The following is a 14,252-nucleotide window of genomic DNA, read 5'->3' on the forward strand; positions in this document are numbered from 1 at the left end:
GATGCGGAGCAGAGCACTCCTGGCACCAAACATCTGATATCCTCAATCAAGTTAATTTCTGTTGCGCGCCTCGGATTTTGGCTCCAGAATAAATGACCCGGGAAATGAGACACATTAGAGGTATTAATAAAGAAGCAAGAGGAATGCTCAGCGCGCAGAGCATATTGTGTACTTACCGCTGCAGCGCCTCTATTACTGCAATGATTTATGAGTGAGTGTTTTATTTAAAAAGAAAAAAGGAGGGGAGGGGGGGGGGGCTGACTTGCTCTCAGACCCTAAAGGCTGGCTGAGCACTCAAGAATGTGTCCCGTCGCACATATAGTCAGTGAATGCTGAGCACTGGTGGAGCGCAGCGCACCACACTGGGAGCGCACGGGAAACTTGTCGAGAACACCATATTATTTTTATTATTTTTCCCTTTTTTAAAAACTCAGCTGAGAGGAAATACTCGTCTCATCATTTGGAGCATTTTCTTTTCTTGCAAGAGCATGACGCATGCTGTTCATATGACTGATTTTACTTGAGGCTATAGAGAGAGACACAGCGACAGCGCGACATGGAGACGTTTACAATACACGACATGCTCATAAATTCAACTGACCTCAACAAGATTTTATGTAATTTTGGGATCAAGAACATTTCGGAGTGCGAGCAGGAGCCTTCGCCCGAACCTAAAGGTACTGTAAATCTATTTATTTTGTCCACATGCTGTGGAACATCCTGTCCAATGGCAGATAATGGCATTCAGAAATTTGATATTAATATTTATTCCCAATGCAAACAACTGTCTCCAGTTTGTGCCAAAAGAGTGACCGCTTTGGGCTTTTTTTTGCGTCAGTGCGCATTACGCATATGGCTCAGGTCCTCCATAAAGCTCATGTAGTCTAATAGTGACACATATGTTGTCTCTGTACACTAGTTCTGCCAATGTCAAGTGGACAGATGTGACATTATTCACGCTATAGCCACAGGATAGAGGATTAAATGCGCACAAAGCTTGCGCATTTCTGTGGATAAAATCTACAATAAAAAATCCATTTAGACCTAATATGGTGACACACCAAGAGACACTGACCCCAATCGGTTTATAAGTCACCACACAGGAATATTTTATGATTTTAAAGTGATTTAGGGTGTAAATCTGCTTGAGTGAGCCAAAATAGCGCACATTTTAAGAATGACATACCCAGAGTTTATATGACTGTGTACCCATGTGCCTCCCACTCCTGTCAGACATCAACCAGACAGTGCGGATCGTCCTCTACAGCCTCATCTTCCTCCTCAGTGTCGTGGGTAACAGCCTCATCATCGCCGTCCTGGTGAGGAACAGGCGCATGAGGACCGTCACCAACCTCTTCCTGCTGTCTCTGGCCATCAGCGACCTGATGGTCTCCCTGGTCTGCATCCCCTTCACCCTCATCCCCAACCTCATGAGGGACTTCATCTTCGGCACCGGCATGTGCAAGCTGGTCATGTACTTCATGGGTGAGTGGGATTAAAAAGTTATGTTTGGTCATCTTTAAATTGGGATATATTTTAATTGTTGTCTCCTCTTAAATTTTCATTTACAGTTAAATTTTACAATTTATTGAACTTTTATGACCAAATCAACCTCATATTGTTGAAATGTGTTACCTAAATTTATCATTATCCCCCTAAAGTAGACTTCTTTTACTCAAGGAAAGAACATCATGATGGTTGCGAGTCCACAATTTGTCAAATTTGTTCAGATTTGCATCTAAATTTGATATAAATGTTAAAATGTTAAAAAAAATTGCACTGATGCTCTGTTGCTCTCTTATTCAAATCTATCTCTGCCAAAAAATATTATTGTGATACCTTAATTTATCATTACCAACCAAAAACGACTTTTTTTTTTAACTCATGGAAAGTAAATTATGACAGTTGTGAGTCGAAAATTTGCCCAGTTTGTACAAATTTTGCATCCAAATTTGATTTAAATACATAAAAGTTTTGCACTGATGCCTTGTTGCCCTCTAATTCAAACCCACTTTTGCCAAAAATGTTATTATGATACTTTATCATTACACCCAATGTAGGTACCCAAGCAAAGCAAATGACAATTACATTTTAAAAAAATGCCCTTTTTTTTTTTTTTTTTCAAATTTTGAATCCAAATTTGATGTAAATGTTAAACAAGTTTTTGTGTCCTCAAAATTTGCATTGATGCTCTGTTGCCTCTAATTCAAACCCAGGTCTCCCAAACATATTATTATGATACTTCAATTTATCATTATCACCCAAAGATGGCTTTCTTTTACTCAAGAAAGCAAGTTATGACCGTTGCAAGAAGAGAATTTGCTAAATTTGTTAAAATTTTACAGCCAAGTTTTATTTAAATGTATAAAAATTTTGCACAAATTATTTGCTGCCCTTTAATTCAGAACTGCTTATGCCAGAAATGTTATTGTGTTACCTACATTTATCATTATCCCCCTAAAGTAGACTTCTTTTACTCATGGAAAGCAAATGATGACAGTTGTACATAGAAAATTTGCCAAATTTGTTCAAATTTTACATCCAAATTTGATTTAAATGTTAAAAAAATTTTGCACTGATGCTCTGTTGCCTCTAATTCAAACTCACTTTTCCCAAAACATACTGTTGTGACTCCTCAATTTGTCATTAGCCACTAAAGCAGACTTTTTTTTACTCAGGGAGAGCAAATGACACCAGTTGTGAGTAGAGAATTTGCCAACTTTGTCTAAATTTTGAATCCAAATTGAATTTAAATGTTGAGGTTGAGATACCTGAATTTATCATTATTACCCAAAGCAGACTTTCTATTACTTAAAGCAAGCAAATTACGGCAGTTGCGAGTACAGAATTTGACTTTTTTTTTTCAAAATTTTGTTTTTAAGTTCAATTTAAATGTGTAAAAGTTTTGAACTGATGCTCTGTTGATCTCTACTTAAGACCTATTCTGGCAAAAATATTAATGTTATACCTTAATTTATCATCATCCTCCAAAGTAGACTTTCTTTTTGTCAAGGAGAGCGAATAAGTACAGTTGCAAGTAGAAACTTTGCCAAATTTGTTTAAATTTTGCATCCAAATGTGATTTAAATGTTAACAACTTTGCACTGATGCTCTGTTGCCCTATAATTCAGATCAATATTTGCCTAAAATGACGATTGTGATATCTCATTTTATAATTGTCCCCCAAAGTAGAGTTTCTTTTACTAAGCAAATCACGACAGCTGCAAGTAAAGACTTCACCAAATCTGTTTAAATTTGCATCAAAGTTTGATTTAAATCCGTAAAAATTTTTGCACTGACGCTCTGTGGCCCTCTGATTCAAACCCATGTCTGCCTAATACATCTGTCGTGCCCAGTGCAAAACAATTCATCTCTGTATGTCCATGGTTCATTATTATTATATTAGTTTTTTTTATGCTGGTAATTGTATTATATGTCGGAGATCGAGGGTAATTGAAGTCATCTTAGGACATGTCCTGCCTGAGGTTCATTTCCCTGCATGTTCAAACACTCCTGGTGATTTCATGAGCTAAAAACAGAACTAGTCGACGGACACCTTGTCAGAAAGTTTAATTTTACCTGACGTAATATCTGCAGCACCAATTCAGTTTTTCCTGTTGCTATGCCTACAATTTTTTAAGCGCAATCGAGGCTGTTTCTTCTATTCGACGGTAGATTCTCCCTCAATCATGAATAATGACAGGGCTCGTAAGTCTTGAGCAAAATGATAGATGGCGTAGAAGCAAAATCATTATTTATGAATGACATGGGTAAATTGGAAATGAAGAATTCAATCTGTACAAATGTCAAAACAGTTTGAACCATTATCAACAGAACTTTAACGTCTGCCCACACTCATAAACGTGTTTTGCTTGTTGTCACTTCACTTGGATATCTGAGCTTCAAGGTGCAGTGTGATGTATATGCAGAGTTTGACACTAAATATTGTTTTCACATTCATCTGCTGAAGGACAAAAGTGTCTGTGTGCTCATTTGAATATGAGGTACAAGCAGCCGGTGTGGTGTAACGTGCTTGCAGGAGGGTGATGTAAGATACAGCAGCTGAACATAACACAGCTAAGTGCAGGTAAATGTCACAACCTGACCTGCTTCAGTGAGGCGCAGGAACATAAAATCAGTACAGGAGATGAGAAAGACAGACTTTACTATAAAATAATGGATTCCTTTGAAGCTGTTTTGTTCATTTCTTCCTCTTTTTGCAGAAACATAATTGTGTTAAATATGACAAAATTGGACATAAAACAAATCAAAATGGCTGCTTTTAGTTAATTTTATAATTAGACTTGAAAATCTGCGCAAAATCCTCCCAATCAAATTCCTCACTTCATGGTGTTTGAGACCCGAAATTTTGTTTGGTATGCATTTTGAATTTCTCCCAGCTATTTGGGATCAGTAGGACCTGATAAGTATAAGAAGCTAAACACTGTCAAAGATAATAAAGTCCCAATGTCCTCAAATAAGACGATAATAAAGTCCCAATGTCCCAAAACGAGATGATAATAAAGTCCTAATGTCCTCAAACGTAACAACAATAAGGTCCCAATGTCCTCAAACGACACGATAATAAAGTCCCAGTGTCCTCAAACGACACGATAATAAAGTCCCAATGTCCTCAAACGTAACAACAATAAGGTCCCAATGTCCTCAAACGACACGATAATAAAGTCCCAATGTCCTCAAACGAGACGACAATAAAGTCCCAATGTCCTCAAACGTAACAACAATAAGGTCCCAATGTCCTCAAACGACACGATAATAAAGTCCCAGTGTCCTCAAACGACACGATAATAAAGTCCCAATGTCCTCAAACGTAACAACAATAAGGTCCCAATGTCCTCAAACGACACGATAATAAAGTCCCAATGTCCTCAAACGTAACAACAATAAGGTCCCAATGTCCTCAAATGACACGATAATAAAGTCCCAATGTCCTCAAACGAGACGATAATAAAGTCCCAATGTCCTCAAACGTAACAACAATAAGGTCCCAATGTCCTCAAACGACACGATAATAAAGTCCCAGTGTCCTCAAACGACACGATAATAAAGTCCCAGTGTCCTCAAACGAGACGATAATAAAGTCCCAATGTCCTCAAATGAGACGACAATAAAGTCCCAATGTCCTCAAACGTAACAACAATAAGGTCCCAATGTCCTCAAACGACACGACAATAAAGTCCCAATGTCCTCAAACGTAACAACAATAAGGTCCCAATGTCCTCAAATGACACGACAATAAAGTCCCAATGTCCTCAAACGTAACAACAATAAGGTCCCAATGTCCTCAAACGACACGATAATAAAGTCCCAATGTCCTCAAACGACACGATAATAAAGTCCCGATGTCCTCAAACGAGACGATAATAAAGTCCCAATGTCCTCAAACGTAACAACAATAAGGTCCCTGTGTCCTCAAACAAGACGATAATAAAGTCCCAATGTCCTCAAACGAGACGATAATAAAGTCCCGATATCCTCAAACGAGACGATAATAAAGTTCCAATGTCCTCAAACGAGACGATAATAAAGTCCCGATGTCCTCAAACGAGACGATAATAAAGTCCAGATGTCATCAAACGGGACAATGATAGAGTCCCAATGTCCTCAAACGAGACGACAATAAAGTCCCAATGTCCTCAAACGAGACGATAATAAAGTCCCAATGTCCTCAAATAAGACGATAATAAAGTCCCAATGTCCTCAAACGAGACGATAATAAAGTCACGATATCCTCAAACAAGACGACAATAAAGTCCCAATGTCCTCAAACAAGACAACAATAAAGTCCCAATGTCCTCAAATGTAACAACAATAAGGTCCCAATGTCCTCAAACGACATGATAATAAAGTCCCAATGTCCTCAAACGAGACGATAATAAAGTCCCAATGTCCTCAAATGAGACAATGATAAAGTCCCAATGTCCTCAAATAAGACAACAATAAAGTCCCAATGTCCTCAAATAAGACAACAATAAAGTCCCAATGTCCTCAAACGTAACAACAATAAGGTCCCAATGTCCTCAAACGACACGATAATAAAGTCCCAATGTCCTCAAATAAGACGACAATAAAGTCCCAATGTCCTCAAACGAGACGATAATAAAGTCCCAATGTCCTCAAACGTAACAACAGTAAGGTCCCAGTGTCCTCAAACGACACGACAATAAAGTCCCGATGTCCTCAAACGACACGACAATAAAGTCCCAATGTCCTCAAACGACACGACAATAAGGTCCCAATGTCCTCAAACGACACGACAATAAGGTCCCAATGTCCTCAAACGACACGACAATAAAGTCCCAATGTCCTCAAACGACACGACAATAAGGTCCCAATGTCCTCAAACGACACGACAATAAAGTCCCGATGTCCTCAAACGAGACGATAATAAAGTCCCAATGTCCTCAAACGTAACAACAATAAGGTCCCAGTGTCCTCAAACGAGACGATAATAAAGTCTCAATGTCCTCAAACGAGACGATAATAAAGTCCCGATATCCTCAAACGAGACGTTATTAAAGTTCCAATGTCCTCAAACGAGACGACAGTAAAGTTCCAATGTCCTCAAACAAGACGATAATAAAGTCCCGATGTCCTCAAATGAGACAATAATAAAGTCCCAGTGTCCTCAAACGAGACGACAGTAAAGTCCCAATGTCCTCAAACAAGACAGTAATAAAGTCCCGATGTCATCAAACGAGACAATAATAAAGTCCCAGTGTCCTCAAACGAGACGACAGTAAAGTTCCAATGTCCTCAAACAAGACGATAATAAAGTCCCGATGTCATCAAACGAGACAATAATAAAGTCCCAGTGTCCTCAAACGAGACGACAGTAAAGTCCCAATGTCCTCAAACGAGACAACAATAAAGTCCCAATGTCCTCAAATAAGACGATAATAAAGTCCCAATGTCCTCAAATAAGACGACAATAAAGTCCCAATGTCCTCAAACGAGACGATAATAAAGTCCCAATGTCCTCAAACGTAACAACAATAAGGTCCCAATGTCCTCAAACGACACGATAATAAAGTCCCGATGTCCTCAAACGAGATGCTAATAAAGTCCCAATGTCCTCAAACGTAACAACAATAAGGTCCCAGTGTCCTCAAACGAGACGATAATAAAGTCTCAATGTCCTCAAACGAGACGATAATAAAGTCCAGATATCCTCAAATGAGACGTTAATAAAGTTCCAATGTCCTCAAACGAGACGACAGTAAAGTCCCAATGTCCTCAAACGTAACAACAATAAAGTCCCAATGTCCTCAAATAAGACGATAATAAAGTCCCGATGTCCTCAAATAAGACGATAATAAAGTCCCAATGTCCTCAAATAAGACGATAATAAAGTCCCAATGTCCTCAAACGAGACGATAATAAAGTCCCGATGTCCTCAAACAAGACAATAATAAAGTCCCAATTGCCTCAAACGTAACGACAATAAAGTCCCATTGTCCTCAAACGTAACAACAATAAGGTCCCAATGTCCTCAAATGTAACAACAATAAGGTCCCAGTGTCCTCAAACGAGACGATAATAAAGTCCCAATGTCCTTAAACGAGACGATAATAAAGTCCCAATATCCTCAAACGAGACGATAATAAAGTCCCAATGTCCTCAAACGAGACGATAATAAAGTCCCGATGTCATCAAACGAGACAATGATAAAGTCCCAATGTCCTCAAACGTAACGACAATAAAGTCCCATTGTCCTCAAACGTAACAACAATAAGGTCCCAGTGTCCTCAAACGAGACGATAATAAAGTCCCGATGTCCTTAAACGAGACGATAATAAAGTCCCAATATCCTCAAACGAGACGATAATAAAGTCCCAATGTCCTCAAACGAGACGATAATAAAGTCCCAATGTCCTTAAACGAGACGATAATAAAGTCCCAATATCCTCAAACGAGACGATAATAAAGTCCCAATGTCCTCAAACGAGACGATAATAAAGTCCCGATGTCATCAAACGAGACGATAATAAAGTCCCAATGTCCTCAAACGAGACGACAATAAAGTCCCATTGTCCTCAAACGTAACAACAATAAGGTTCCAATGTCCTCAAACGACACAATAATAAAGTCCCAATGTCCTCAAACGAGACGACAATAAAGTCCCAATGTCCTCAAACGAGACAACAATAAAGTCCCAATGTCCTCAAATAAGACGAAAATAAAGTCCCGATGTCCTCAAATAAGACAGTAATAAAGTCCCAATGTCCTCAAACGAGACGATAATAAAGTCCCGATGTCCTCAAACGAGACAATAATAAAGTCCCAATGTCCTCAAACGAGACGATAATAAAGTACCGATGTCCTCAAACGAGACAATGATAAAGTCCCAATGTCCTCAAACGAGACGACAATAAAGTCCCAATGTCCTCAAAACAGACAACAATAAAGTCCCAATGTCCTCAAACGTAACAACAATAAAGTCCCATTGTCCTCAAACGTAACAACAATAAGGTCCCAATGTCCTCAAATGACACGATAATAAAGTCCCAATGTCCTCAAACGAGACGACAATAAAGTCCCAATGTCCTCAAACATAACAACAATAAGGTCCCAATGTCCTCAAACGACACGATAATAAAGTCCCAATGTCCTCAAACGAGACGATAATAAAGTCCCGATGTCCTCAAACGAGACGATAATAAAGTCCCAATGTCCTCAAATGTAACAACAATAAGGTCCCAATGTCCTCAAACGAGACGATAATAAAGTCCCAATGTCCTTAAACGAGACGATAATAAAGTCCCAATATCCTCAAACGAGACGATAATAAAGTCCCGATGTCCTCAAACGAGACGATAATAAAGTCCCGATGTCATCAAACGAGACAATGATAAAGTCCCAATGTCCTCAAACGAGACGACAATAAAGTCCCAATGTCCTCAAACGAGACAACAATAAAGTCCCAATGTCCTCAAACGTAACGACAATAAAGTCCCATTGTCCTCAAACGTAACAACAATAAGGTCCCAATGTCCTCAAATGACACGATAATAAAGTCCCAATGTCCTCAAACGAGACGACAATAAAGTCCCAATGTCCTCAAACGTAACAACAATAAGGTCCCAATGTCCTCAAACGACACGATAATAAAGTCCCAGTGTCCTCAAACGAGATGATAATAAAGTCCCAATGTCCTCAAACGAGACGACAATAAAGTCCCAATGTCCTCAAACGTAACAACAATAAGGTCCCAATGTCCTCAAACGACACGATAATAAAGTCCCAGTGTCCTCAAACGAGACGACAATAAAGTCCCAATGTCCTCAAACGTAACAACAATAAGGTCCCAATGTCCTCAGACTAAACAACAATAAAGTCCCAATGTCCTCAAACGTAACAACAATAAGGTCCCAATGTCCTCAAACGTAACAATAAGGTCCCAATGTCCTCAAACGAGACGACAATAAAGTTCCAATGTCCTCAAACGAGACGATAATAAAGTCCCAATGTCCTCAAATGAGACGACAATAAAGTCCCAATGTCCTCAAATAAGACAACAATAAAGTCCCAATGTCCTCAGATAAGACAACAATAAAGTCCCAATGTCCTCAAACGTAACAACAATAAGGTCCCAATGTCCTCAAACGACACGATAATAAAGTCCCAATGTCCTCAAACGAGACGATAATAAAGTCCCAATGTCCTCAAATGAGACAACAATAAAGTCCCAATGTCCTCAAATAAGACAACAATAAAGTCCCAATGTCCTCAGATAAGACAACAATAAAGTCCCAATGTCCTCAAACGTAACAACAATAAGGTCCCAATGTCCTCAAACGACACGATAATAAAGTCCCAATGTCCTCAAACGAGACGATAATAAAGTCCCAATGTCCTCAAATGAGACAACAATAAAGTCCCAATGTCCTCAAATGAGACAACAATAAAGTCCCAATGTCCTCAAATGAGACAACAATAAAGTCCCAATGTCCTCAAACGAGACAACAATAAAGTCCCAATGTCCCAAAAAAAGAAACTATAATAAAGTCCCAGTATCCTTAAACAAGTACTTCTTCAATTAACAGCGTCTTATCTTGTTACTGTTGCAACAGTTGGTCAAATTTGTTGCCATATCAAACTACAAACATCATTAATCTCAAATAAACAAGTTTCAACCATAAAATGTGATCAGGTTTTGGACCTTGTCCACTTTTGTGTTGGGATCAGCTGCAGACTAACTTGGCAGAGATGGCCGCCATCTTGTTTTTACATGGATTAGTGTATTGTGCTCTTACTACCACTAGATGGCACAAAAAGTGTCCACGAACGAGGACAACAGGTCTAAGTTAAGCAGAATAAAGTAGAGGGTCAAGTAAACCCAAAATGTGATGTCCTCATCTGAGGACTCAGTTTCTCGAGAGGATAAAACTGAGTTTGTGTTTGTTTGTGGCAGTGAATGGACCTCACCTTTTTTACAAGCAGAAAATTTGACAATTTTTATGTCAATTCCTGAGTTAAATTACTTCCAAATTACCTCTCCAACGATCAGCAGCAGAGGCCACAAACAGTCAATCAGATCAGGCATGTGAAACAACGCTCCCTCGGCTTTAATTTGCGTGTGAGTTTGATTAACTCCTGGAGTTTCTTCCCCTACCTCTCAGAAAGCCTCCGCTGGGAAAACTGTAATAAGGTGCAGTCATTACAGATGGCACACCTTTACTAATATTTCACTCTCATCCAATTACAGGTCCGCTAGGAAATCTGATTTTCTTTTTTTCTCCTCACTTCCTGTTGCTCCTTCAAGTGAGATCGGAGCGCTGTCATCCAGGGTTATTACCTCATTTGTCCCCTCTGTTTATCTGTTTATGTGTCGCTCCTTGTGGATTGTACAAGGGATAATTTGAGTGTATTTATATTTGTTCTTGTGAGTGTGTTAACGCTGATCGTGTAACGGATAGTGCAGGATGTGCTCTGTGGCCGCTCAGCAGTTTAATGTGACGAAAAATTAATGTGCCATAGCATCACTCGCAGTGAAGTACATGATCTGAGGATGCTGACCATTCTGGGTGTTACACAGCCTGTGGCAGAGGGAGGAAAAACTGAACCAAGGCGGAGGCAAATTTTGATAGTTAAAGGAATAGTTACATTGCTTTATTTGCTGAGAATTTGCTGAGAAGTTTGATGCTACTCTCAAGTAGGGTTGTATGGGGTACTTATCCATAGACAGTATATTACACACAGCCGATGTATCTACTGGTGTGGAGGGGTCAGCAATAAAACATATTTTAGCCTCCTAAAAAACAATCCCACCTAAAAAAATCAATATCAGTTCAAGTGTGTGCTATATTGAGAGTAGTTTCCCTGCTTTACCTAAATGTCAGACATTGATTTTCAATGGGAAAACCAAAGTGTTACATCGCTCTCTTCAGTGTCAGACTCCATTGAGAAAAACAGCGATTTAACATCACTAAACGTAGGAGCTGCCTGGTCTATTACTGCCTCGGACACTTATTTTGTTTGTGTTATTGTGTGATGGTGGCATTTAGAATGGTAAGTTCTGATTCACCAACGTCGCACTATGACAAAAACTAACTAACTTATTGAAGTAGCCGCACACCAGCAGCTCCTGTGTTCAGTGTGCTAAAATTACTGTTTTTTTCAATGGAGTCTGGTGGCTTTGATAATGGGGAACTGAAGCCATTAACAGCTTTCCTGTTTGAACAGGCTGTCTGACAGAAAGGTAAAGCAGTGGAAATACTCCCAATATAGCATACACTTCAATGGGTATTGATTTTTTTTAGGTGGTTAAAATACGTTTTGTTGCTGACCCCGCCCACAGCAGTACATTGCTTAGCTTCCGTGTCAGTACTTCAGCCTGCTTCTCCAAACTGACGGCATGCTGACTGACATCTACTTCACACAATACACTGACTATGGATAAGTATCCCATACAACCCCACTTTAACTATCCCTTTAAGTACGAAGCAGCAGCCTTTTTTATGTTGTTCCCCTTGTTTCAGTCTTTATGCTAAGCTAAGCTAACCATCCTCTAGCTGTAACTCCATATTTACTGTACTGACATGAGAGTAAAAACTTGTACTTCCCAAGAGGTTACCTCCAGGTCTTTAAAGTGAAGTCAGTGTGGAAGTGTCTTAAACCTGTATTATTTCTAATGGCCAGCAGGGGGCGATTGAGAAAATGATACCACTTCTCTTCTTCAATCTTGATTTACTACGTCAGTTAGCATTTTCCTAATGAGTTTATGATCTCAGTCTCTAGTTTCAAGTCTTCCTCAAAACAGCATGATGCTCATTTCAAGGTTTTTGGTCCCATTTATAGAGTAGCTGTACGAACAGTATTAAAGTAAATCCCACAATATTAAAATACACAATGAAGCAGGGCATGATTTAGGGCGTGGTTAGTTGTGATTGACAAGTCGCTACCATGATGGTATCCTTGGGTTCTCAGTCCCCATGCTCCTCTATAGCTCCAACCTGTCTTCAAAATATGGTCACTTCTGGCTCCAAGAAACCAAGATGGCCACGGCCAAAATGCCAAACTTTAAAATGGTAGTCCACAAACCATTGGGTGACTTCATGGTGGCTACTTTTTTTACACAGTACCACCCAGTCAAACACCATTACAGACCAAGTACACTCCCCACCCCAATCAGATTTGGATCTGGGGAATTCAGAGGCCAGATCGATGCCTTGAGATCTTTGTCGTATACCACTACTAGGAATGGGAGGGGGGGACTAAATCTTTTAAGATTTAAATAGCACATTATTGTGCGATTATAATGAGCACCGCTTACATTGTGCTTTTAATAAATACTACTGCATTGTTCAAAAATTATTAATTGTGTCTCAAATTATTCTAGGGGGGTACAGCTTTACTGAAGGGGGAGTCATGTCCCCCCTGTCCCCCCCAGGATTTCCGCCCCTGGATTTTTTTTTTTCAGATTAATTGCTCAACACTGAAACTAAAAAAGTCCGTCATCTCTTAACTTTGATCTGTTCAGGTGTCTCAGTGAGTGTTTCCACGTTCAACTTGGTGGCCATCTCCCTGGAGCGCTACAGCGCCATTTGTAAACCGCTGACCTCCAGGGCGTGGCAGACGAAATCCCACGCCGCCAAGGTCATCACTGCCACCTGGGTCATGTCCTTCATCCTGATGCTACCCTACCCAATTTCTAGCACCCTCAAGCCCTTCACTCGCCACAACAACAGCACCGGGCACATGTGCCGCACGGCGTGGCCCAACGACATCATCCTGCAGGCCTGGTGAGCTCAGTATAAGTGCATTAGGGAGCGTCGTACCTTTACTGTCCCAGCAGGGTGTCTTCACACTCAGATGCACTCAAGATTGTGTGGCAGCTAAAGTAGCCCGCTGCTAATTTCAGACGGCCCTTTTATTGATTTTCTCCGTCTGATGCTGCTGGTGAGAGACAACCACTTGGGGAAATCTTCTGGTGTCACACAGATCTGACCCTTCAAAATAAAATTTGCAATAATATAGTCAGTGTGTCAGGTAAATTTATACAGAACACCTTTGAAAAACAAAACATGTTGACCATGATAATGAAAAATAAAGATTAAACAATGTAGAGAACATACAAGGCTTATTACACATTAACAGTTGTGTTGTCATGGTGATATCAGTCCAGACTCAAAGGCAGGGATTACAATATCAGCAAAGCAATTTGGATCTGCTGTTGATTTAAATTAGATACACTGAAAGCTCATTTTACGTCCACTTATTCCAGCTAATTTGTCCCCTGCAGGTATGTGTCCCTGTTGTTGCTGCTGTTCCTCATCCCCGGGATCATCATGATGACAGCCTATGGACTCATCTGCCTGGAGCTGTACCGGGGAATCACGTTTGAGATGTCCAGCAGGAAATCTGACAGAGGTGTGGAAATAAAACACAGCAACATCGGCGTTATTTAATATCTTAATGATTGTCGATGAATTCTATGGAAAGACAAAAAACTTACAATGTCTGCATCCATCTCAGGTGCACTCTGCTCCCACTGGTTTCTACTGAAGACAAAAATCTTTAAAGACACATAAGTCTAAATTTACATATTCAAAAAAGCTGGTTTTATCTGGGCTGCTATGAGAACATGAACCAACTCTCGGCAATTACGCAGCTTTGTAACAAAATGAGTCCCTGATTCAGACCAAAGCAAGACAACTCTAGGTCTGAAAGCACCCTCAGAGTTTCAACAGTTTGGTCGAACTTTGTGTATTCCTGCCCTGCTGTTAGGA

General features: G+C 39.8%; 1 protein-coding gene across 1 annotated transcript in view; it reads left to right on the forward strand.

Annotated features, from left to right (window-relative positions):
* Positions 1-14,252, forward strand: part of cckar (cholecystokinin A receptor) — a 22,638-nt gene continuing 8,386 nt past the window's right edge. The window contains exons 1-4 of the mRNA XM_033651786.2: positions 1-677; positions 1,234-1,485; positions 13,004-13,265; positions 13,766-13,893. Of these exons, the coding sequence (XP_033507677.1) occupies positions 557-677; positions 1,234-1,485; positions 13,004-13,265; positions 13,766-13,893 (763 nt within the window). The 5' untranslated portion in view covers positions 1-556. The remainder of the gene's footprint in view (positions 678-1,233; positions 1,486-13,003; positions 13,266-13,765; positions 13,894-14,252) is intronic.

The sequence above is a fragment of the Epinephelus lanceolatus genome, chromosome 22 (assembly GCF_041903045.1).
Source record: "Epinephelus lanceolatus isolate andai-2023 chromosome 22, ASM4190304v1, whole genome shotgun sequence".
Lineage (NCBI taxonomy): Eukaryota > Metazoa > Chordata > Actinopteri > Perciformes > Serranidae > Epinephelus > Epinephelus lanceolatus.